Source organism: Pelecanus crispus, chromosome 15, assembly GCF_030463565.1.
Source record: "Pelecanus crispus isolate bPelCri1 chromosome 15, bPelCri1.pri, whole genome shotgun sequence".
Lineage (NCBI taxonomy): Eukaryota > Metazoa > Chordata > Aves > Pelecaniformes > Pelecanidae > Pelecanus > Pelecanus crispus.
The window spans coordinates 2508808-2534387 of record NC_134657.1 but is presented as its reverse complement, the minus strand read 5'-3'; the positions used below and the strand labels follow the sequence as shown (position 1 = coordinate 2534387).

At 53.7% G+C, this 25580-nt stretch overlaps 2 protein-coding genes across 2 annotated transcripts; both read right to left on the bottom strand.

Moving 5' to 3' along the window:
• Positions 1–441: 441 nt before the first annotated feature.
• Positions 442–7896, bottom strand: LOC104038009 (protein-arginine deiminase type-1). Its single transcript, XM_075721502.1, has 16 exons — positions 7805–7896; positions 5894–6074; positions 5751–5823; positions 5604–5665; positions 5408–5525; positions 5197–5322; positions 4743–4921; positions 4562–4665; positions 3982–4093; positions 3791–3898; positions 3444–3592; positions 3144–3288; positions 2968–3061; positions 2586–2665; positions 749–877; positions 442–675 (listed from the first exon to the last, which is right to left on the bottom strand). The coding sequence occupies exons 1-16, from the start codon at positions 7894–7896 to the stop codon at positions 442–444; spliced, it is 1986 nt and encodes a 661-aa protein (XP_075577617.1).
• Positions 7897–9546: 1650 nt separating this feature from the next.
• Positions 9547–20319, bottom strand: LOC104038485 (protein-arginine deiminase type-1). The gene is made up of 16 exons (XM_075721504.1): positions 20228–20319; positions 18193–18367; positions 17654–17723; positions 16260–16321; positions 15410–15527; positions 15164–15289; positions 14346–14521; positions 14156–14259; positions 13702–13825; positions 12664–12771; positions 12427–12578; positions 11028–11172; positions 10644–10737; positions 10469–10548; positions 9888–10013; positions 9547–9780 (listed from the first exon to the last, which is right to left on the bottom strand). The coding sequence occupies exons 1-16, from the start codon at positions 20317–20319 to the stop codon at positions 9547–9549; spliced, it is 1986 nt and encodes a 661-aa protein (XP_075577619.1).
• Between the last annotated feature and the right edge of the window lie 5261 nt (positions 20320–25580).

Below are 25580 nucleotides of genomic sequence, written 5' to 3'. Positions count from 1 at the left end.
GCATGCGTATGTGGGCACGCACCCGTAGCTTTGCGCGCGTGTGGGTTTGGGCGTGCACGCGTGTATTTTTGCGTGTGCATTTTCACACACGCATGACCGCAGCAAGGCAGAGGACTGTACGACCCCACTCGGCACTGGTTTCCCCCCTGCCGCTGAACCAGTTTAAGCGTTTTAATTTTAATTGCTGCTCTGGGAGAGCGACGCCGGCGTGCCGTACCACCACGAAGCGGCACCCAGAGCGTGAAAAAAAAAAACCCAAACCTGTGTTCCCGTTTAAAGCAAAGCTTCAAACCTTGCGCCGGGCAAGAGGGAGGCGAGGAGGAAGCTGCAGCCCCTTTTTTTATTTCAAACGCAGGCCGAGGGCCGCGGCCGCTGAAGGCACTCGCAGGGGAGAGGGATGTGGGGAGGAGGAGGAGGAAGGCAGCGGGCGCCGAGGCGGCGTCAGGGCACCATGTGCCACCACTTGAAGGCGAAGGGCTTACGGCGGACGTTGGTGCCGCAGTGGATCTCCCCGGAGAGGACGTGGTAGGAGAAGTAGTCGTCGATGAAGGTGCAGGCGAGGCCCAGGGGCTCCAGCAGCGCCCGCACCCGCTCCTCCAGGCAGCACTGCCCACCCACCAGCGGTCCGAAGGGCTTGGGGATGCCCAGGTGCCGGCCCAGCACCAGCATGTTCACCTGCAGCGGGGAGGGGGCAAGCGTCACCCCCGAAGCCCCGGGGCCGGGGCGGGGGGAGGATGGCGGGTGTTACCATGTCGGGGAAGAAGGCTTCGGCGCCGGTGGCCGCGTCGCCGCGGAAGAGCTGGGGGATGTCGAGGATGTCGGGCTCGGCCAGCCCCAGCGCCCGCTTCAGGATGGCGCGGTTCCAGCTGACGCAGCTCTGGGGGAGCGAGGGGGTGTCGGCGGCGGTCCCGGGGCAGGGAGGGATGGACAGAGGGATGGACGGACAGAGGGAGGGATGGGTGAGCAGAGGGAGGGATGGACAGAGGGACAGGCAGAGGGATGGGTGAGCAGGTGGAGGAATGGACAGAGGGATGGACAGAGGGATGGGTGAGCAGGTGGAGGAATAGAGGGATGGACAGGCAGAGGGAGGGACAGAGGGACAGGCAGAGGGATGGGTGAGCAGGTGGAGGAATGGACAGAGGGATGGATGGACAGAGGGATGGGTGAGCAGGTGGAGGAATGGACAGAGGGATGGACAGGCAGAGGGAGGGACAGAGGGACAGGCAGAGGGATGGGTGAGCAGGTGGAGGAATGGACAGAGGGGTGGACGGGCAGAAGGAGGGACAGACAGGCAGAGGGATGGGCAGAGGGAGGGATGGACAGAGGGAGGGATGGACAGAGGGATGGGTGAGCAGGTGGAGGAATGGACAGAGGGATGGACGGACAGAGGGAGGGATGGGTGAGCAGAGGGAGGGATGGACAGAGGGACAGGCAGAGGGATGGGTGAGCAGGTGGAGGAATGGACAGAGGGATGGACAGAGGGATGGGTGAGCAGGTGGAGGAATAGAGGGATGGACAGGCAGAGGGATGGACAGAGGGACAGGCAGAGGGATGGGTGAGCAGGTGGAGGAATGGACAGAGGGATGGATGGACAGAGGGATGGGTGAGCAGGTGGAGGAATGGACAGAGGGATGGACAGGCAGAGGGAGGGACAGAGGGACAGGCAGAGGGATGGGTGAGCAGGTGGAGGAATGGACAGAGGGGTGGACGGGCAGAAGGAGGGACAGACAGGCAGAGGGATGGGCAGAGGGAGGGATGGGCAGAGGGAGGGATGGACAGAGGGATGGGTGAGCAGGTGGAGGAATGGACAGAGGGATAGGTGAGCAGGTGGAGGAATGGACAGAGGGATGGACGGGCAGAAGGAGGGAGGGAGGGAGAGACGGAGGGATGAGGAGATGGAGGGACAAATGGATGGACAGGGATGGGTAGGCAGATGGAGGAACAGACAGAGGGATGGACAGAGCGACGGGCAGGCAGATGGAGGGATGGAGGGAGGAAGGGATGGATGGAGAGACAGGGATGAGGAGACAGACAAATGGATGGACAGAGGGATGGACAGAGGGACAAACGGATGGACAGAGGGACAAACAGGCAGGTGGAGGAATGGAGGGAGGAAGGGATGGGTGGAGAGACAGGGATGAGGAGACAGATGGAGGGACAAACAGATGGACAGAGGGGTGGATGAGTGGAGGGACGCATGGGTGGATGGAGGGGGAGAGGCATGGAGGGATGAGTGGATGAACAGGCAGACAAAGGGATGGGTGGACAGATGGAAGGATGGGTGGATGGACAGAGGGACGGATGGATGGACAGGGAGGAGCAGACAGAGGGACAAACGGATGGGTGGAGGGACACATGGATGGAGGGAGGGAGAGAGGGAGGGAGGGATGGGTGGATGGACAGAGGGAGGAATGGGTGGATGGATGGAGGGACAGAGGGATGGACAGAGGGACAGGTGGATGGCTGGAGGGCTGGGCAGAGGGATGGAGAGATGGACAGAGGGACAGCTGGGGGGCTGGACAGAGGGACAGAGAGCCAGAGGGACAGGCAGGGCTGGAAAGGAGCCCGCTGCTCCCCTTTCTCACCTGGACATAATTATTGAATTTCCGGAGGCCTTCGTTAGCCAGAATCTCGTTTATCGTCGGCTTGGGCACCTCCTCCAGTCCTGCAGCGCAAACAAGCGGGCGGGAATTCTTCCCCCAGCGCGTTTGGGACAAGTCTGCGGGCTCTGAGCCAGGAGCTCCCCCGCTGCAGGGGCACCGGCAGCGAGCTCCGTCCCAACCCGGGGAATCAAAGCCGTGCAGCTTTTTTATTAAATTCTGCTTATTTCCATCCCCCATCCTTGCTGCCAGCGGCACTTCCCAGCCATTAGCTGGGTTTCGGGGTGGCGTGCGTTCACCCGCCCCATCGCATTTCGCAGGAAAAAGGGAAAAAGCACCCATCGAGCCCCATTTTTCAGCAGCCTACCCTCGAACATTGCCGCCTCGCCGAACCCCTCTTCTTGCTTTTCCTTAAGGAGCTGGTAGCAGGCGCTGGGGCTGGCCAGGAGCAGCCGAAAACCCTGGGGAGGGAGAAAGGGATGATTTTAGGGGGGCGTATAAAGGTTGCACCCCACTTTTTCCCCCCACCACGGGACTCGTTACCTTCCGATCGGGCGCGGGGACGAAGCTGAGAAACTCATCTACGTGGCCGACGTGGAGCCAGTCGGAAAACAGCTCCACCGGTGCCTGCACTTGTTGGGCGATGAGAAAATCCTTGACGGCTTTCGCCATCCGTCGGCCGCCGAATCTGGGAGGGGCACAAGGAAGGGGCTGCCATTTTGGGGTGCCCAAGGTGATGCTCTGCTTGCAACCAACCTCAAATGGCGCATAAAAATATTTTTTGCGGGTTTGGTGTTTTTTTTTTTCCTCCAATACTCTGATCCCTCCCATCCTGCGACTCACCTGGGGAAGCTGCTGCCAATCAGGATGCGGCCCAAGGGGTACTCCTTGCCCTGCACCGTCACGGGGGGGCTCACCTCCAAATTACCAAAGGAATCAAGGCTGGAAGCACCCTCTGGTGCTTCCCGGGCTACGTAGCCAAAATCGGGGCCCTGGATGGGGAAAAAAAAAAATTGATAAGGGTTAAAAAAAAAGCTGTAAGCATCAGAAAAGCAACACTCCCAGATCGTCCTCCATGCTTGCTCTTCCCTTCCCAAAAATGCAAGGGAAAAATTCATTTTTTCTATGTTTTTATAGGTTTGCAAAGCTTTACGCCTTGCTGGGGAAGGGAGGAGGAAGGGGTCAGGTACCAGGATGCTCTTGACGGGGAAATCCTTCAGCCCCCGGTCACGGGGCGAGTCAAAGACGACAGGGAAGGTCTTGTGGGGGGCTTGCACGTAGCCAAATTCGACCTCGTCCTGGAGAAGGGATGAAGAAGATGGCAGGAGCCCCCCTGGAGCTGCTGCAGTGAGGACGGGGCTGGGCATCATCCTGCACCCACCTGGATCCAGCGGTCCTGGCGGTTCTCTGGCAGCGGGCAGACGGTGACCGGGCACTTGGCTTTCTCGGCCAAAGCGCTCACAGCCGCCACAAAATCCTCATTGTCATCCACGCTGGGAGGAAAAAAAAAATGAGATCATAGAATCATCGAATCGTTTAGGTTGGAAAAGACCTTTAAGATCATCCAGTCCAACCATTAACCTACACTACCAAGTCCACCACTAAACCAATTCAGGGGAGAGCAGCAATCTCATGTTTCCTGGCTTGCCGGCTGGATTATTTTTTAATGAAAGTAAAAACTAGGAATCATTAAGGTTGGAAAGGCCCTCTAAGATCATCAGTCCAACCATCAGCCCAACACCCCCATGCCCACTAACCCATGTCCCCAAGTGCCACCTCTGCCCATTTTTTGAACCCCTCCAGGGATGGGGACTCCCCCACCTCTCTGGGCAGCCTGTTCCAATGCTTGACCACTCTTTCCATGAAGAAATTTTTCCTAATATCCAATCTAAACCTCCCCTGACGCATGTGGGGGGCTGATGCGGCACCGGGCAGGATGCAGCCGCTCCCCCAGCACCCACCTGCAGACAAAGACCTCCAGCGGTGCCTCCGTGTTGGGGGTCATGATCCACGGAGCCACGCGGAAAACCACCGTGTCGGTGAAAATCGGCGTCTCCAGCAAACCCTTGCAGGGGGGTACGCAGAGTTTGGGCTCCGCTGCGCCCCAGAATGGGTCACCCCAACCTCCCCCCTAGCCGGTACCTTCTCGGGGCTCTCCAATAGCGTGACGTGGAAAGTCACCAGCCCCGAAAAGCCGACGTCGGGGAAGGCGAGCCCCTCCACGTAGAAGACGCTCTCCTCCTGATGCCGGCTGGGTTTGACGGCATAGACGAGCTTCGAGCCCCCCAGCACGTGCTTGTACTCCTCCAGTGCAATGCTGTCTGTGGGGGCAAGCACCGTGCAACCCCCCTTAAACAACCGACCCCTTTTCCGCACCGTTTGAGCTCCTTTTTTTGCTAAAAACCTTGCAAAAAAGGCACATTTGACCCCGTGGAGCATGCATGGGGGGAGCAAAATCACCCGGTGCATCAGATAAAACCCATGGAATGTAGGTTGGACACTGCAAGGGAGATGATCGCTCTGCTGCAAGCATTTTGCTTGAACCCCAATAATTTGGGGTATCTGTCCCCCCCAAACCCCGGTGTCGGGCACTCACTACCACCGTAGAAAACGCCAACTTTATCGGCATCGCTGAAGTCCACATGGAGGAGGAGGCGGTGGCCGGCAAAGATGGTGCGGGGACCTCGGGTCCGCAGCACCATCTGCGACATGTCCTTCAGGTCTGGGGTGGAAAAGGGGTGTAAGAAAGGAAAATTTTGGGGAAAAAATGAGGAAAATGGGGTTTCTTGTATGGGATGTGCCAGCACCAGCATAGGAGCGGACAGCGGTGTCGCGGTTATCTGGCGTCTTGGCTTCGGGGTCATCGCGGTCACAGTTCACCAGCAGGATGGCCCCGTGCCCGTCGGGACCCCATGTCCACGTCGTCTGGGGGGAGGCGGGGAGTGAGACGGGGCTGGGGGCCACCACCCGTCACCCCCAAATCCCACGGCGGTCCCTTTGTACCTTATCCAGCAGCGTCCTGCTCACCGCACCGCTGCGGCTGGTGTCGGCATCCAGCGAGACGTCTGCAGGGAAAGGGGTGCTGGGGAGGGGGAGGGGGAGCATCCTGGCCGGCGCCATGGTTTGGGGGTGCCCCCCACACACACTTACCCACGCAGGTGAGGTACAGCATGGCTCTGCCCACAGGCACCCCGCCGGCCTCGCCAAAATAAGAAATTCTGACCTGCAACAAGGAGCAGGTGTTCGCCACCGTGCAAAGAAGGGTCGGATCCTGCTGGCGCAGCGGCACCCACCTTTTCGTCGCCCACGTCCTTGCTGAGAGCATCCATGGCCAGCAGCACCTCGGCGCCGGCAGCCAGGGGCCAGCGGCCCACGCTGGAGGGCAACTTGACGCTCTGCGTCTCATGCACCACGTAGAGCTTCACGCCCGGCGTCCCCTGCACATGGAAGGCGACGGCATCTTTGGGTGCAGATCTGGGGTGGGAGGAAGCCCGGTGAGAGCCTCGGGGGGAGGCGTTGCTGGAATAATACAGCGTGCAGCCATCCACAGGTAAAATCCTGCCGCGTGCAAGAAATCTTGCAATATGCAATAAATCCCACAACGTGCAATCGCAACGAGTCGTGCAAAATGCAATTAATCCTGCGAAATGCGAATGCAACCAGTCCTTTGATATGCAACACATCCTGCAATACGCAGTTGCAACAAATTCTTCAGTGTTCAACAAATCCTGCAATACGCAATTGCAATAAATCCTGCAAAACACAGTGAATCCTGCAAAATGCGACACATCCTGCAATGTGCAATTGCAACAAGTTCCTCAATAGTCAACAAATCCCACAACTGCAGTAAATCCTGCAACACGCGACTAATCCTGCAAAAGGCAATTGCAACAAGTCCTTCCCTATGCAATACATCCTGCAAAACGTGATTACAGCATATCCTGTAAAAGCCAATTACAACAAATCCTGCCGGAGGCAACAAATCCTGCAAAAGGCAGCGGCAACAAATCCCACAATATTAATTACAACAAAGCCTGCTGCACGCTCCGCACTTTGCAATATTCAAAAATTGCATGAAATGATGCAAAATGCAACAAGTCCTGCGATACGCAATTGCAACGAATCCTGCAATATTAATTGCGATGAACCCTACAACGTGCACCAAATTTTGCCATATTCAGTTGCATAAAACGGTGCAAAATGCAACAAATCCTGCAAAGTCACCCCTGCAAAACACAACTTATTCCGCAAAACGCAATTGCAACACATCCTGCAAAACACAACAAACCCTACAAAATGCAATCACAACAAATCCTGCAATATTCCATCGCAGCACAACTCCGGAGCTGGTTTGGGGCGGGTATTTTAGCATGGGACTGCCCAAATATTTGCATTTCACCCCGCGGCAGCACCGGGGGTGAGCCCCGCCTGGCTGCATCGCCTTAAGAGCGAAGCAAAGCTGCGGCGATCGATGGGGCAGGCTGCAGCTCGCATGGCTCCAGCCCGCGGCAAGAAGCCGCGGGCGATGGGCCAAGGAGCACAAATCCGGACCCTCGAGGAGGGAAACACGGATCCGTCCCCAGAGCGGAGGGGAAAAACCAACCCCGGGGCCAGTGGGAGAGGACGGGATGCTGTCAGCATCAATGGGATGTTGCGTGGCTTTGGGTACGGTAAATAAAATTAAAAAAAACCCAACTAAGCTGCTGTTTGAGCTGGGCTTTAAAGGAAGCAAAAAAGCAAAATTTGCTGCTGAAAAGCACTTGAACTTGGGCTGGGGCCAGCGAGGCAGCCAAAACACCCAGGGCCGGCAGGTCGTGCCCTGGCCGGCAGCGCCGCGGTGGTTTCACTCTCCCCATTCCCCCAAAAGAGGGAAATATTTCCATTTTGCAAGAGGACGCAGCAGCGCCCCGCCGCAACGTGAACCTCAGTCTGGGGCATCGCTTAAAGCTCCCTGGGGTGCTTTTTGCACCCCAAAAACCTGCCAAAGCCCCGATGGAGGGGGCACCAGCCGGCCGCTGCATCACCATTTGGAGCATCCCCTTCCTCCCGGGGCTCGGCGTCCCCCGGGAAAACCTCCCCGCGCAGCAGCATCGCCCTCATGCCACCCCGGGCTATTTTTATCAGCTTGATTAATGGGATAAAAGCAAAAAAAAAAAAAAAGCAGATTTTATTCCCCCCCCCCCCCCAGCGTCATGGCCGCTTACCCGCAGACGTCCAGGGAGAGCTCGGTGCCCAGCACGCAGACGGTGCTGGTGGGACGCTGGGTAGAGAGCTGGACGCGGCGCTGCTGGGCCATCCCGGCGGGCCCCTGGGGCACCCTTGGGTGCTGTGACGGGTGGCACCAGGGGATTTATAAAGCCTGGCTGCGGGGAGGGGATTAACCAAAGCCTGGCTTAATCCCACCTCCAGGCTTTCAGCCTTTGGTCTGGGTGTGTGTGATGCCCGGCCGTGCTTCCTGGTGATGGAGCATGAATCAGTGCGGGGGGGAGAAGCACCCCAAGACACCCACGAGGGGTTTCTTTTTTCTTTTTAAGAAGCTTGGGGGTGGGTTTTTTTCCCGTCTTAGCACAAAGAGACACTGATGTAACCGGCCACCATTAAACCCACGCCGTAAAATATTCAGCGTGACACCGGAGCCGAGCTGGGGACGTGCCAGCGTTGGGCTCAGAGGGTTTTTATTTCTCCTCCCCAAAGGATTTTATTTGCCTAGCTGGAAAAATTGGCTTTAATTCTTATTTTAGGGGGAGTTGAAGGTGCAAGCTGGGTGCTTGCCCCATCCCCTGGGTGCTGCATGGGCCAGGGGGTCAGTACGTCACCTGCAGTGGGGACAACAGACCCCAGCACAGCTTTAATCGTCTTTGTTTTAATTAAATCTTTGTCTCGGCGTGGGAGAGCCCTTTGCCGATGCAGCTGTCCCCCCACCAACTCTTTGCAGGGTCAGGCGCCGCTGGAATTTAATATCGCTCCTCGGGACTGGGGAAACTCAGCGGGGCCATAACCACGGGGAAAGGGGGGGTTTCTGGGGTTAGAAATCATCTTTTCAGTAAAAAAAAAGGGGGTGCCAAGCAGGATGCATGACCCTTTTTAGGAGCATCTTCCCCCTGCTGTTCTCCAGCACCGCTTGCAAACACGGCGTCGCAGCGGTTTGTGCTGGAGGTGTAGCTACGCTTTTACACCACAAAGAGTATTGCTAGAAAAGCAAATTACCCCCAAAAAAGTGGTTTTAGCCCCATAATGGCTGCCAGGGTTGCACGAGGCTAAGCGATGCCCAGGGCAGGGGATGGGTTTCGCTTCCTGCTGGGTGAGGGCAGCGCAGGCAGGAGAGCCGGGCAGGGTGCCAGGCCGATATGGGGAAACGCCACGCTTCGATTGCGATGAAAAGAGGGAGAGGAAGCAGCTGAGGCAGCTGCAAAGGGTGAAGGAAATTTTTTAATTGGGGAAGGTGTAAAATGATTTGCATGAGGATGGCCTTTACACCGTGCCAGGGCGAAGAGCCAGTCTCCCCAGCGGGAGGTGGGTTTTTTGGGGGCTGATGTAGGGAATTTGGGGGGGAATATTAGGTAGAAACCTGGGGCAAGGGACTCTAAGACCCTTTAGCAGTGGGATGGGGCCTCAAACCCCCAAAGCAGCCTCCTTACCTCCTGACTTGCCTGCACCGTGCTCCCAAAGATGCTCCGTGTCTATCCTCCACCCACCGCAGTTGTCCCCATCCCATAAAACTACCATTCCCATAACAAACCCATGTGCTTAAAAAAAAAAAAAAAACGGTTTTCAGACAACATTTTCAGCCCAACAGCCGAGGAAGAAAGGACGGGAGAGGGGAAGAGCTGCGCCATCAGCGTCAATGCAGCTTTATTGGCAAACCCCTTTATTTTGATGCATCTTCTGATGCACCAAATGCACCTTCATGCTCTGGTTGCAGGACCCGAGCCCATCCGCGGGTGCTTCAGGGCACCATGTGCCACCATTTGAAGGCGAAGGGCTTACGGCGGACGTTGGTGCCGCAGTGGACGTCACCAGAGAGGACGTGGTAGGAGAAGTAGTCGTCGATGAAGGTGCAGGTGAGGCCCAGGGGCTCCAGCAGCTCCCGCACCCGCTCCTCCAGGCAGCACTGCCCACCCACCAGCGGTCCGAAGGGCTTGGGGATGCCCAGGTGCCGGCCCAGCACCAGCATGTTCACCTGCAGCCGGACCAAAAAAATCAGTGTTTTCCACCCAAAAGGTGTGTTTGCGTCAGGCGCGGGTGGAAAAAGAGGAGTGGGAGGGGAGGAGGTGCCGGAGGTCTCACCATGTCTGGGAAGAGGGCATCTGCGCGGGAGCCCTTCAGGATGAAGAGCTGGGGGATGTCGATGATGTCCTGCTCGCTCAGGCCCAGCTCCTGCTTCAGGAGGTCGCGGTTCCAGTCGATGCAGCGCTGCAGAGAGGGGAGACCTGGAATTGCCACCCCAGACCATCCTGGCCCCCCAAATCCAACACACAGATCCCTGTGTGCCCCGTTGCATCCTGCCCAGATCCTCGCCTGCTCCATTGCATCCTGCCCAGATCCTTGCCCGCTCCACTGCATCCCATCCCATCCCTCTGAGCAACCTCCTGAACACATCCCCAACCCAAGCAACCTCTTTCCTTTGGTTTTGACACCTCTGCAGTCATCTCCAAGCAGGACAATGGGCTGGGGTGACCCAGCACCCAAAGGTGCCTGGCTACTTCATGGCTGCTCTTCTTGTCCGTCTGCTTTCACGCTGCAAGGTGCAACTCACGCCACGGTTTCTTGCTCTTCCCCAGGATCTCTAAAAATGTTCCCCGCACCCAGAAATCCCCTGGCAGCGATGTGCAAGCGAGGAGAGCGAATCCACGGGTGCAAAGACCCACCTGCACATGTCTATTGTCATTCCTCAGCGACTCATCCGCCAGGATCTCGTCGATGCTTCTCCTCTCAGTGCCCTTCAGCCCTGCGTGGGGACCGGAGCAGAGCGGTAAGGGACACCGGTAAGGGATGCCGGTGGTCCCCACCATGCCGCAGGGATGCCCTTGCCCACTCCCTTACCGACGAGCTGCGTGGCTTCACCGTGGCCCTGCCTCTGCTTCTCCTTGAAGAGCTTGTAGCAGGCATTGGGGCTGGCCAGGAGGAGCCGGAAACCCTGCAGGGGAGAGCCCAGGCGTTCATGCTTTGCCGTTGGTGGGATATCTTAGCCCAACATCCTGCCGAGAGACACCATGCTGCCTCCAAACCCAGCCCCAGCTGTTGCAGGGTGCACAGGATGCCACCCAGGGACTCGCCGTTTTCCAGGAAGCCACCCCAAAAGAAGGTGCATCACCCAGCCCTCACGGGGAGGACAAGCAATTAGAAAAAGGGCTTTTTTTTTTTTTTTTTTTTGCATTTGCAGAAGATGCCCTGTGCGGGAGCAGAGATGGCTCCAGGGACCGGTACCTTCCTATCATAAGTGGGGATGAAAGTGAGGAATTCATCCACATGGCCCACGTTCAGCCACTCCGAGTAAATCTCCACCGGCGCCTGCACTTTCTGGGCGTACAGAAAATCCCTGACCGCCTTGGACATCCGCCGGCCGGAGGCCCTGGGGAGCAGAGGCGGGAGGAGAAAGCTGGCACCCATCACACCCCTCCGCAAGATTTACCCCCGTCCTTCCCCCGAAAACCACGCCAAGGGGAGGAGACGCACCTGCGCATCCCGTTTTAATGGCAAACCCCGGGAAGAGGCTGGAAATAGCCTGAGCCATATATATCTATATTATATATATTAATATATGCACCTCTCTCTCTCTCTCCATTATATATCAATATATAGTATATTAATATATAAAAATAATATATATTACTATATCTAGTGTATATATCAACATAATATATTCATATATCTATAGTATATATAATATATACCTATATTATATATTAGTATATTTTATATATTTTATATTATATATTACTATAGTGTATATATTAATATCTTCCTATATCTATAGTATATATAATATATACCTACATTATATATTAATATATCTATATTTTATATATTAATATATCTATATCTAGGCTGTATATATCTATAGGCATCTGTGCATTACATCCCCCATTCCGCTCAGGCACCTTTGGATTTAAGATTCACAGGGATGGGGGAAATTAAAACGCTCCTTACGCAGCGCTTTGCACAGGGGTGAAGTTTTCTTGGACAGACAGCAGCAGGCTGGGAAAACATTAATTAACCTTCTTGTAATAAGGAATAATTACAGTCCTGGCAAGGCTGGGAAAACGCCATTGACCCGCTGACGTAACCAAAGCAAGCCCCCCAGCTTGCAGCAGGGCTGGGGTCGGAGCATCCCGTTTGTTATCCCAGATCAAGCCCCATCTGGATTCATCCCCGTTGTTATTTTTCCAGGAAAATAACCTCCTTTGTGGAGGATTTTGCAGGGCGCTGTTGTTCCCGCGGGGCTGCCTAGCACTGCCTGCCCAGAGCAAAACAATTTCCAGTTATTCAGGATTTTACCCTTTCCTGGATTCCCCTGTTTTTCCTTTTAATGAGGCAGGGGGAAATAAGCCTGGATGCTTACAGCACTGTGGGATCGGAGCAAAAGCACCAGCGGTTTGGGAGGGGGTAAAAATCGGAGCAGTGGGAGGATTTTGTAAGGGATGAAGGAACAATGATGTGGTTTGCACGTTAAATCTGGGATTTGATGGCAATTGGCCCCAACTTCCCATTTTGATGGGAACTGGCTCCAGATTTCTGCTCCGAAGAGCGCAACCCTTTCTCAGGGAAGGGTTTTCAGAGCTTCTCTGCATCCCGGAGGGAGGGTTCGAGCCCCACCGCATCTCACCAAGGCAGGGGGCTGCCGATCAGGATCCGGCCCAGGGGATACTCCTTGCCTCGCACTGTCACCGGTGGGCTGACATCCAGGTTGCCGAAGGAGTCGAGGCTGGAGATATTTTTCCCGGGGGGCTCGCGGGTCACATAGCCGAAATCAGGGCCCTGGGGAAAAGGAGAGTGGTGACAGGGACCCACCGGGCAGGGCATTTTGCAGGAAGAAAGGGGAGTTGGCAATGCAACAACGCACCAGGATCTTTTTAAAAGCAAAATCCTTCAAGCCTCTGTTCCTGGGCGAGTCGAAAACGACAGGGAAGACCTTGTGTGGTGCTTCCACGTAGCCGAACTCCAGCTCATCCTGTTGTGGGAAGAAGAAGAGGAAGAGGAGGAAAGCTCCTGGCGGAATGATAGCTATCTCGGCAAGGTGTGCGGTGAGGGTGGAGCAGAAATGGGGCAAGCCTGGCAAAGCCCGGCTGTTGCCCTTAACCCCAAGGCAGGCAAGCTGCCTTGCTCTGCCTGGGGGCTGACAGCCCACCCAGCACCACAGCACCTGGCATGGGTCACCCCCGGGGAAGCAACACGTGGCCACAACGGGCAGGGAAGCGGGGCAGGCACGGCAAGGTTTGGACACGCTGCAGGAAGCACACGGCACATCTGGCCGGCATACACCGTGTCCTCCTGGTGATGCACTGTGGGGTCCCTCTTGCAACGTCCTGTAAGGTCCATTTTGCAATGGGGTCCCTCTTGCAAGGGGGACCCTCTTGTGATGCCCCACGGGGTCCCTCTTGCAAGGGGGACCCTCTTGCAATGCCCCACGGGGTCCATCTTGCAACGGGATCCCTCTTGCAATGCCCCATAGGGTCCCTCTTGCAATGGGATCCCTCTTGCGATGCCCCATAGGGTCCCTCTTGCAATGGGTTCCCTCTTGCGATGCCCCACGGGGTCCATCTTGCAATGGGTTCCCTCTTGCGATGCCCCACGGGGTCTCTTTTGCAATGGGATCCCTCTTGCGATGCTCCACAGGATCCCTCTTGCAATGGGGTCCCTCTTGCGATGCCCCCACTGGGTCCCTGGACAACATCCCTGTCTGTGCTGATTGCCACCACCAGCAGCATTTTCCCGTGCTTTAGTTCATGGTTGCCTGGTTCAGCTCTTAGCATCCAGGTGCTTCCCTGAGCAACGCAGTTGATGCCTCCCAGGGGTGCCAGCAATGGGGGTGACACCCTACGTGCCCCAGGAGCCTGTAAGGGACCAGGAGAGCCGCATATTACAAGCATCAATTGATAACCTGTATCCAGCGGTCGCTGCGGGTTTCCACCTCTGAGCAGATGGTCAGCTTGCAGTTGGCTTTCTTCAGCAGGACCTGGAGCCCTTCCAGAAAGACTTCGTTGGAGTCCGAGCCCCGCTGGATGCTGGAGGGAGAGGAAGGAGCAAATGCTGCAAAGGGAGATCACAAGAAGACCCCCAACCCCGACCATACAGCCCATTCCTCATTCCTAAATGTGCTGGGTAATAGTCCCGCAGGAGGTCAGACCGTGGAGAGGGTCCTCCAGCCTTTCTCCTTGGGGTTGCAATGAGTACAGCAAATATTGCCAAATATTTCCCTACCCAAATATCGCCTCTAGCACAGCATGCATAAAGCCTGGCTGATCCTATAGCTGCTACATCGCAAGGAACGGTCAAAAGCTCCTCCTTGGAGAGCCCCCCAAGGCAGGAGAGTGATGGGTTGATGCCCCTCCTACCTGCAGACAAAAACCTCCATAGGCTGCTGGGTGTTGGGCGTCATTATCCAGGGCGCCACGCGGAAAACCACTGTATCTGTGAAAATCGGGGTGCCCGGCGAATTCTGCGAGGGGAGAAAACGCCAGGGAGCAGCGGTTGAAAACCCCACCGTTGGGGGACTTTGGAGGAGATGGGAAAAACCCCACTTACCTTATGGGTGACCTCCAGCAAGCTGGCACGGAAGGAAACCAACCCGGAGAAGCCCACATCGGGGAAAGCCAACCCTTCAACGTAGAAGGTGTTTTCTCCACTGCTGACATCGTCCAGCACGTAGGAGAGCTTGTCCGGCCCCAACACGGGTTTGTAGTGGGGGTGTGAGCCACTCCCTGGGGAAACACCAAAATACCCAACCCAAGACGGGGTGACCAACCTGTCCACCGGGCTGGAAAGAGGCCCCAGCAAGGAGGTGGCTGATGCCAGCACGGTTTGCAGAGGAACGGGTGTGCCTCCTCTTCTCTGGGGAACACACTTGATCTTCCTCATACATAAAGGACTCCATACCCTCAGGTCCAACCCTTTCAAGGTGTGTGGCTCAAGTTAAGCATCTAATGATATAGCTGGGTTCCCTGACCTGATTTTCTGCAGGGAGCTGCTGGGGATTCAGCTGACGGGGTGTTCAAAGGCAAAACGCGCTGCCTGACGAGATGGGCTGCTTTGGTGACTGGGTCATTGCCCGCATGGAAAAGGTGCTGGGAGCCATGTGGGGGTTATCTGCCCCGTGGGGGTTATCCGCCCCGTGGGAATGTCAAAGTTTCAGCAACCACGCTGAGAAAAGCCTTTTTTTAATCCCTTTTCCCTTGATTTTTTCCATATAACCCTATCTTCTACAACAGCAGAGGAGCTTTTGGGGATAAATGAGTGCTTCCAGCAATCGGAGGTGCCCAGCCCTTAGCCATGGTGAACAAAAAAATTAGGGTTTGCCCACCTTGGGGTCATGCATGGATATCTCGGAAGGAAAAAATACTCACGGATAGCGTGGAAAACCCGCACTTTATCCGCATCTGACTCGGGGACATGCAAGACCACCTGGTACTCAGCAAAGATAGTGCTGGGACCTTGAGTCCGCAGCAGCATGACGGACATGTCCTGAAGGTCTATGGCAGGGGGAAAAAGACAGAGGGAGGGGATGCGGAGAGAGGAGATGGAGGTGGTGTAAGTGGGAAACACCCCGGTGAGACCTTTTGGGTCTCCTCACGCTGTGAACGACACCCTACCTGCGGTGGTCCGTATGTCCACCTGACCACTGTCCGTCCCCCCTGCACCGGGGCTGTCCCGGTCACAGTTGACCAGCAGCACGGCACCTTGCCCATTCGGACCCCACGTCCACTTGGCCTGGTGGAGAAGCACAAAAAGGGGATGGGAGCAAGATTTCCCCCATCCCAGCCTCCTCCCAGACCAGACAAAACCCCACGGCTGCGACCACACTCAGAGGACATCTTATAACATGCAGTCGAGGCTGGTGAGGAGACAGCAGCGATGCTTTCAAGCCACTAAATTTTCTAACCTCAGCTTCTGCAGGGCCAGCAGAGACTATTTCAAACAGATCTCATCATCTAACAAGGCAGAGAATATCTGGCAGGCCTCATCTGCACAACACTATGCCGTTTCTAGAAATGCATCTCATCTCAATGTACAATTTGCACTGCCAATTTGGCTGCAGCTAATTACCCTGGTGTAAGTGCTTGGGCATATGCAGATTTGTTGCCAAAGGGGTAAATCTCTTGCCGTTTGCTAAACTTGCGGCTGACATTTAGTTGCATGTTTCAAGTCAAAAAAGGAGGAAAAAAAAAGAGAAAAAAGGAAATAATAAGCAGAGTGTTTTCTCCCATGTGATCCTCAGGGCTGGACTGGAGAGGTAGGAGATTTTGGCATGGAATAAGAAAAGAAAGTCTCTTCCTCCTCAGTTAGTAGGTTGAGAATTTGCCAGGTTATTTGCCCTAATTCAGACACCAGCCACACCACCCAAGTCCCTCTCCCTCCTGGAGATTTTTGGGGAAGAGCCTGCGAACAGGTACACCCTGCATTGACCCTCCGTACGTTGCCTACAGCAAAGCTTCTAATTACCTTGTCCTTCCCTTTGCTCTTCACTCTGCCATTACGGCTCAAGTCCACATCCAGGGATACATCTGAAACATCAAGACAGAAGGAAGCCATTGGCAGGAGAATGAGCTCTCGGTGGCATTTTGGGCTCATCCTTGGCACTAGCCATGAGTCATCCAACACCAACCACACCTTCATGCCCCAAAGCTGCTCCAGACCCAACGTCTCCAACAAAATGCCAATAGAAAAGCCAAACCAAGGGCATTTTCATAGCTTTCCCCCTTCGGTCTCCAGCTATCTTCTACCATCTGGGTTCCCCCAACAGGGATGCACCCACTTCGTAGCATATTTTGTGTTTTCACCAATTTCATATTGACTGTAGCATTTTTCATGAAGTCAAAACATGGTGGAGGCATGAAAGTGTTTTCACCATGGGCGAGTGGACACCTAAATAATTACTAGGCTCGATGCAACGTTTGAGAAGGACTTTCCCTTACAGAGTTCTTGGCCCAAATCTCTGCCTCTGCTGCAATAAAGCAGAGGTTTACCAGCAACTTCATCTAAATCTGTATTAAGCCTATCTTAATACAGAAACTCCTCCGAATCAGATATAAGGTGTGTGGAAAACACAGGCACTGAAGCAGAGGTTGTCCTTCTCCTCATTGCAGAGAGGAGGACAGGGAGAAGCTGGAAATGAAGCTCTAAGCCTAAGCAAGCGAAGAGCATTTGTAAGGCAAAAGCCCTGCAGACAGCGGTGGCCCCAGATGGCTCCAGTGGAGCCCATCAGTCATGGGACGTGGGAAACCATCAGCCTCTTCAGGTGCAATTTTGGGAGGCATATGCATGACTTAAGGACACAGGTCTGACTGTCATGGGAACGCTTTAGAAAATCCCAAATTTAGGGTAATTAATCCATCCAAGTGGAAGGCTCTGCATCCAGACTGGTTGTCTAGACTCCCTTTGTAGTCAGCAGAGGAAAATAGGCATTTGAAGGGAATGATTCATCTCATCCTAAACTTCTAAAATAGGTCAGACAACTACACTTTGGTGCCTATTCCTCTCAACTAGCTGCAACAGAGGTCGAGGAGGGGGACACCAGCCAAAATCAGGTGAGATGGTCTCCTTTGGATCCTTTTCCACCAACGCAATGGTCTTGGCAAGCAGAGGAGGATGCTTGCTGTGCGCATTGGGTGGGGACACAGCCCAGCCTATGTCTTTTTTGCACCATATAAGGCAGCATAATAACATTTTAATTATTTCCCTCTTGCTTGTCAGCATCAGTCAACACCCAAACCTTCATTGCACATCGCAGATGGGCAGCCCGCGCCCCCCACTTAACTCCCGTCTCATGAACCCAGCTAGATCTTGGCATCAGAAAGGGTTCGCCGGGTTTGAACAAGCGTTGCTGCAATACCTACCTACGCAGGTGAGATACAACCAAGCCACCGAAAGCTCATTGCCTTCCCGTCCATAGTATGAAATCTTAACCTGCGAAGACATCACCAGATCATGACCCAAGTCCCATGTCCCATCATGCCAAGTAGGTCTTTCCCCTGGGTTGACCAACCAACACTATGCAACAAGCTCTTGGAGGGTTCATCCAAGCCATTCTCCATTAATCATAGTTCAGCCAAACCATTTCTGTCTGCTTCAGTGCAAAAACAGGCACGGAAAAAGCCAAGGTTGGATATTTTTGCTGCCTGGCATGGAGTTTCTGACACCAGCTCTGGCAGCTACCGCTATCTCATATTTAGGGCACAAAATGCGATCTCCTCCTTCTTGGCTTGATTTTTCATACACGATAATTAAACAATTCTTTTTAAGTTTGAGTTTTCTCTGTGGAAATGAGCCCAATGTCAGCACTACCTAGAAATGCTCAAGCCTGCCCATAATCCTCCCTTTTTGCCCAGAAAATTTGACTTATTTTTCCAGTATCAGTGCATAAAAAGCAACTAACCTTATTGTCATTGATGGTCCTGCTGGTGACATCAATGGTCACTATAACCTCTATATCAGGATCCAGGGGCCATCTGGAGTTAATCATGGGTTTTGTCATGGGGCTGTGGATGACGTGGACCGTAACCGCGGATGTGGCATGGACTTCAAATGACGTGGCATCTTTGGGGGTAGATCTGAAACAGAGAGCAGCATTGGGTTATAGACCAAGTTGTCCCTCCTGTTCTCCTCTGTGGAGCCAAATACTTGAACCCAGAATTAAAATCCAGCCTTAACTGGGTGAAAAGGACTCAGAAACCATCTTCGGGTGATGAAATGCGTCGTCTGAATTTTACATGTATTATCTCTGTGGTGGTGTTGAGCAAGCAGAGCTCCCACTGGAGCTTCAGCACGTCTGTCTGTGGTTAAGCCTAGATTGCAAATCACTGAAGTTTGGGCATCCGACCTCTCTCCACAACAGCAAGAAAACCCCAAAAATTTCAGCATCCTGTGACAAAACCCCAACAAGGAGCCAGGACAATTTTTTATGTCAACCATCCTGGGAGATGGTTATCGTGGGACCATACCCTGACCCAAGAGATGTCCAAACTGGAGCAGAGCCTGAATCTGAGCGTGGAGAACACACACCCCACCTGCATGACATCCCTCACCTTTGAAGTGCTGCCTACCTGCTCATTACAGCCCCAGCACCTCCATCCCAGGAGCACGAGTGCTCTGACCTGTCTGCCATCGGGAGCCAGGCTCCCTGGCCACACGCAAAAAGGGACAGGGTGGTAAATTTTACAGCAAGAATGACAAAAAAAAAAACCCACCACACAGAAGAGATTTATTCCTGGTGTTGCTTTCTTGGCATGGCATCCCTGGTGCCTGCAGCGGCTTGTAAGGGGAAATTAAAGCATCATCTCGCTTGTCACCCCTCGTATTTAACATCGTGCAATGTCGTAAATCCACCTACACACTGCGACTTTTCAAATTTGTGTCTATTTGCCCTGATTTTACAGCCCTCACACCTCAGTAGCACCAGCGGATTCCCACCGTGCTCCATTTTCTGCCCCAAAACAGACCAAACCACAGTCAAAGCTTGATGAATCCATCACCAAGTTCTCCCCAGGAACAAAATGATCCCATTTTTTTAGTTGAAATAGCATCCACCATCTACTTTTTTGGACCAAAGCTTGTATTTGCTACCAAGGAGACAAATCAGCCCATTTGGGGGCTCAGGCTCCATGTTTAAATGGGACTGAGCTTGCTTTGAGTCCAAATCCAGGAAAAAAAATTGCAACTAATAGGTTTTATATATTCCCATCTAGCTGAGAGGAAAAATAATGCTTTTTTAGGGCAGCTAAAGTTCAATCTGAAGCCCTTCAGGGGGACAATGGCATGTCCTGGCCCGGCTCCAACACACAACCCCAATAATTGCCCCGGATGCGATGCTGACTGGCTTATCCTGTATCATTATAAACATGATTTATTAAATAATGATAATGTAACATCAGGGTAAATACAGCCTTGTATCTGACCGATAAAATTACCCCCATATTTAATGCTAGAAAAATCTCTTTTTGTGAAATCACCCGTGCAAACCCGCTGGTGGATTTTTTCTGCCTGAGCCACACATTTTATTCTTTCCCCCATTTTAGCTCCAGCTAAGTTGCTCGTCTTGAATTGCTCTTGCCTAATGCTTTCACAGCCAGAAATAGATCCCACTCAGCTGGGGTGTGCATGGGCTTTGCCTGCAAATCGTCACAGCTCAGCTACGCTTTGACGCCTCGCATTTGCCAGAGCTGATGTCCCTCCTTTGGGTGCAGCTCCCCATGGGACATCATCCCCTAAAACAGACCCAGCGAGATGTGTCCCCCGTGCACCAAAAAAGCTTGCCAAATCCTTGGATGCACTCATGATGTGGGCTCAAAATGAGCTCTGATTTTCCCCCTAGCACGCATTTCTCCTCCAAAGAGCAAAACCACCGTTGGGCTCCCCCAAAACCCATCAGCCCCATGGAAAAACAATGGCAATACCCCGATCCCAAGCCTTACCGGCGCATATCGAGGAAGACCTCGGTACCCAGCACGCAGATGCCGTAGCTGGCGTGGCTGGTGGACATCTGCACAACGTGACGTTGGGGCATGATGTGCCGGGGACAGCGGCCGCATGCGAGGGAAGCTGCTGCCTGGCTTTGTAGGTAAACCAGCACAACTGGATTAAAAGGCAGGGGAATTTAACTCCTCCTTCCCTCGATGACGGGGTTTAGCCAGGGGACCCTGCCGTCTCCACCTCCACCACCCAGCAAGCTGCCGCCCCGCTTGGGGAGATGGAGGCGATAAGGCAGCCCCCGGGGGGGACGGGCGGCTCCGGGGAGGGGACACAGGGCAGGACAGGGTGGGTGACACCCAGCCCTGCCCCGGGATGCTCAGCAGTGAGCTTTTTTGGGGCTTATTCTCAGCTTTTTATTCCCTTATAGCTCCATTTAAGGACTCCAAAGCTTAACGCATTAAATATTTTAACTCCTCCTGTTGTGCAACGTGGTTGTTTAGGGTTATTACAATACACGGTATCATTAAAATAAAGCATTTTCTTTAAAACAACCCAAATTTTCCATCTAGCCTCTCTGCAGGTGACTCATGGCCTCGGCTACCCCATTAGGGCAATGCCCGAATAAAGCCTAACGAAAGGCTGAAATGTTTGTTCAGGTCGGTCCTTCCCATCATAACAACTCCTGAGAAGCGCGACGGGCAGAAACGGGTGCAGGGAAAACTGGTTATTTGGCAGGCAGGGAAGGGGAAAAAACCTAACAACAACAAAACAACAAGAGGCTTTCAGTGGAAATTAAAGGTTCTTGGTGTTTTGTTTGGACCTTGCGTTTTGGGGAAATTGGGGTTTTTTTGGGCACACAGCAAAGCTCCCACAGGAAACATTCCCATCGCTGGAAGACGTCATCTACTGGACGACATCTCTGGGCCATCCCAGGAGGCTTTGCCTGCCTGCAAATAGGGAAACCGGGCGAGATTAATCCTGCTAAAGTCTCCGCCATGCTCGGGGATGGAGGCGGCAGCTAAGATGGAGCAAAAAGGCAGCACGGGGACAGAGGGCGCACCGACAGCCCCATTGCCGCAAGGTTCATCCTCGTAGCAAGGGCAACACGGGGCGATGCGGTCACGTTACCGATGCAATGGGCAGGAGAGGGCTGGAGCCAGGAGAAACCCAGTTTTGTGAGTGGCAGGACCCCTTGCAAGCCGAAAAGGTCAAAGCAAGCTCAGTGGAGATATAAGGACCAGTCCCCACCACTGCACCGAGCTGCACGTCCTCAGCCAGAGGAGCAGCGACCTGCGCGCACCTTCCCTTGCAAGATCAAACCAGCTGCTTTAAACATCTCCCAGCCAGTCTACATTAAAGGGCGCCTTCCAACTTTAATTGCAGCAGAAAGAAAAACAACAGCACCATGTCTCGTACGCGAGTACGGCTTTAATAAGATCGTGGGAGCCTGATGGTACGGCCAGGATGCTCGAGTGGGAAATGCTAGTGGCATTTCCAGGCTCTCCAGGACCTCGCCTTGCTTGAGATTTTAAATACAACCCTGTTTCCTGAAGCCCAGCACGAGCCAAACTCCTGATGTTCACAGACTTGTGAATTTTGTTGGTTCCCAAGCCCTCCCCATAGAGCACAGCACCCCTGAACCCCAAACCCACAGCACCTCCAGCACCCCTAAAACCCTTCGAGCTGGGGTGAAGCAGAGCTGGCGCGGGGGGCGAGGAGCTCATTGCATCCTCTGCGGAAGAGTCTGGCCATGGCAGCATCTCTACCGAAGAGAACTGCAAGTTGGATTTCCCACTCGTGACTGCTTGTCGCACTGGTTTGGACTGGGCACGGTGCTGAGCTTGCCGCCTGCTGTGATTTTAGCATCGCATCCTGCTTGGCTGGTTTGAACCCTGTGCCGGACAGGGAACACACCTTAATCCCCACGGGGTCAGGCTGGTACAGTCTGTAATCTGGAGGGAGGTGGAGGATGGTGGTTTCAGGCTCTCAGCAAGCATGAGGGCTTCAGCAGAGGGTTTGAGAGCATACGCTTCTCCAAACCCACCCAGGATCACACCTGTCCAGAAAGGATGGAGACACGGTGCCAAAACCTCGTCTTCATTTTGGTTGTGGGTTTTTTTGGCGTGTTTAGTCACAGCACATTTTGAACTGCCACGGTCACTGTGGATGCTCGCTCAAGCCCAAAACACCTCGTCTTCATTGGGTGGTACCTACACTCACCTTTTCTTCCTCCTCCACCTGCTATTAGCACCAACATGCCCGTGCACAGGGAGAACGACAATTTTAAGTCATCTGGCCCATTCAGAGCTGAGTGTTTCTTCCTAATAACACCTCATCCCAAGAAGTTGCTATTAAGATCCCTGGTACACAATGGATGGGATCCTGTCTCTCCATCGCATTGAGTGAGCTTGGTCAGCCTTGTTTTTTGGGGCTCACTTCATCTTTTTCACCAATTTCAGCCTGTTTCTAGCCATGATGGAGCAAGACCTGATCCCCCAGTGCTCCCCCAGGAGCCCCACTAATAGCCCAGACTCCCTCGGGACATTTCTTCTTATCCATCTTGCACCGCCACTCCATCAAGGAAAGTTTGATAATCTCCCTAAACTGATAATTACACCTTGTTTATTATTCTGCATGCATAATTGCAGGCAGGAACTTTTAAGAGCCATGTCAGCCTAACTATTTGCAATATGGTAAGGCATTGAATCAGTTACCAAGTCCCGCTCGGGTTTGCACGAGGGTTTATTTTCTTTAGGTGCACAGCTGTAACAGCACGGCACAAGCACCCCAGGCGGGCACCAAGTCCCCTGCCAGGGACCTGCCTTCCCCATCCCACTTGGAAGCCAGGGAAGAAGGGCAGGAGGCTGGTCTGACCAGGAGAAAATGCTTTTAAAGCCGGTAAAACCCAAGACAGGTTGGTGCCCATCCTGGTAAAACATCTGTCACCAGGACTCGTCAGAGCTGGCTTTGCAACCACCTTCTCCTGGGTGAGAAGGCACCAAAAATCCCCTTCCATTCTTTCTTCTCCCCAAAATAAAGGTGTCTGCCTGCTGGGAGACTTCATACCTGGCAATCAAAGAGCAAAGCACCCCATAAAACTGCTTTTTCCCCTGGGGCTGGAGCCATGCACGCACCCCGTGCTTGTCCTGCCCACTCTCCCCCAGCTTTGCATTAAATTTGCTGCCCTATAAATATGTCCCTCGCTGGGGCATGCTGGATGCCTCCCCCAGGGAGAGCAATAAAGCCACGGGTGGGCTCAGCTTTGCCCAAGCTCCTTCATCCTTGCCAGTGGGTTGGTTTTGCCTCCTTGAAGCTGCCTGCCTCTTCCAAAATAAAGCCAGCGCGGGCAGGAACGGGCAGCGCCTCACGGCTCAATTGGGACGGGCACCTGTTTGCACCTCCTAAACGCGAAAGGTCAGCTTGAAAGGACTGCGTGGGGAGAACATTTCCCTCCTACTCTGCAATAAGGCACGTGCCTGCAGGAAGGGAGCCACAAAACCACCCCAAAACCCCTCACCAAGCACCCACAGAGCTTAAAACCCCCTTGTACCCACCGGCTTGGTCATCCTCAGGGAGGAGATGCTGGGCAATGCGCACGTGAAAACTCTCAGGAATCAGCTCACCAGGGCTGTTTCCAAGCTCCAGCTCTGGGATCTATTCCCAGGTCCTCGAAATTAGGGCGGGCAGAGATCCCTCAGCGGCACGGAAGTTTATGCAGAGCAGGTCCTAATCAGCAGATCTGATTTTAAAAAAAACAAAACAAAACACCAAGAACTCCTCTGACTAGATTGACTATAGCCACAAAACCACGAGCCTCCAGACATCTACATGTGTAAATATATATCTATATATACGTCCTGTGATGGTTTACCATGTCTGATCTTCCACCTGATGGCACAGAGCAGAGTCTACATCACAAATAGCACTTTTGCCTCCTGAAAAATCCCGTTCTTGCAGCATAAACCGAGATTGATTTAGCAACTTGCGGAGGGAGTCGCCCAGGCTTTGGCTGTGATGGGGACAAGCAGGTCCTTGCACCATCCCCAGCACCGCACACAGATACGGAGAGGATGCCTCAGCGCGATTGCCTCTCTCTTTCGTCCCCAAATGAGACGCTGCAACAGGTGGGTGCCTTGCCAAAGCCTCTGCAAGAAGGGTTCAGTATTTTCCCCACTGCCAGCATAGCTGCAGTGGCTCCATGAAGACCTCCAGAAGCTTGCAAAGGCCCCAAGAAGCTTTGAAAGACCCCTAAGGCTTGCAAAGAGCCCAGGAAGCTTACAAAGACCCTGCATGGTTTGCAAAGAACCCCAAAGGTTTGCAAAGTCTCCAGGAAGCTTGCAAAGACCCCATCCTCCTTCCACACCAATCCCTCAAAGACAGGGACCTGTGCAGTGGCAGGGAAATGGGCTCTGCCAGCCCCTTGGGCAGCCAGAGCCACCCAAAAAACCCCAGGACAACCCAAAAATCCCCAGAGCCACCAGGATTTCAATCCCATATTTGCTAGCAGGTAACACTTGCTCCTAAGGATCCACAGGTTTCCTTTTGCCTGGCAAGTGCCAGGGGCTTTTACCCATACCAGCACCATCCCACCAGCTGGACCACAGGGCATATAAATAAAGTAATATTTTTATATAGATGTATGAAACAAACCCCCTGACCAGCTAGACAGACTCCGGCTGATTTTAAAAATCCCAAGTGATGTGGTGACCTTGGGGTCTTTCTCTAAGATGGGAGGTATTAGGGGTTAGGCTTTTTTTAAAGAGGAGGAAGATTTAAATAGCATGTGTTTTCCTTACTGACAGCTGAAATACTAAATCCTCAGGCACAGGAATTGGGAAGTGAAACTGGTAGAAGAGAAGCTCCTTTTTTGCTCATTTTCTTCTAAACCGATGGGTTTACACCTCTATTTCCCCAGCCCACAGGTCCCAGGAGAGCGCAGGGAGGTAAGGGCACCCCAGCCCATGCAATGCCAGCTGCTGGCTCTGCTTTGGGATAAAAAGAGGGAAAATAAGTCTCATACAGTGCTGGAGAACAGAGCCTGCTGTGCAAACATGATGCGGGGGCCAGGGGAATGTTGTTGGTTTGGGGGGGGGGGGGTTCCCTCTTTTAAAATTATTTCTCTTTCTGGTTCCTCTTTCACCAGTGTTTCTTACTACTGGTGGTTTAAATAGACAGGGGTTAAAATAGATAAATCACAATGCTTCTCAGAAGGAACACTTTCCAGCTGCCAGCAGGTCAGCTCCTGGGTTGGGGTGTCTAAACCGGGGGTCATTTAACCCAAGCCCCCGGCATGTTTTGCATAGCAGCGGTGCCACCCTGACCACAGTGTTCCACGGAAGGCACAGTCTGGGAGCA

Coding starts and splice junctions, on each gene's coding strand:
- LOC104038009 (XM_075721502.1), bottom strand. CDS start 7,896: ATGGCCCAGCAGCGCCGCGTCCAGCTCTCTACCCAGCGTCCCACCAGC. Junction 3,289..3,443: donor ATTGGCAGCAGCTTCCCCAG/GTGAGTCGCAGG, acceptor TGCCCCTCCCAG/ATTCGGCGGCCGACGGATGG. Junction 2,666..2,967: donor CGAGGCGGCAATGTTCGAGG/GTAGGCTGCTGA, acceptor TTTGCGCTGCAG/GACTGGAGGAGGTGCCCAAG.
- LOC104038485 (XM_075721504.1), bottom strand. CDS start 20,319: ATGCCCCAACGTCACGTTGTGCAGATGTCCACCAGCCACGCCAGCTAC. Junction 14,522..15,163: donor GCGGGTTTTCCACGCTATCC/GTGAGTATTTTT, acceptor GTGTTTCCCCAG/GGAGTGGCTCACACCCCCAC. Junction 13,826..14,155: donor ATGGAGGTTTTTGTCTGCAG/GTAGGAGGGGCA, acceptor CTCTCCCTCCAG/CATCCAGCGGGGCTCGGACT.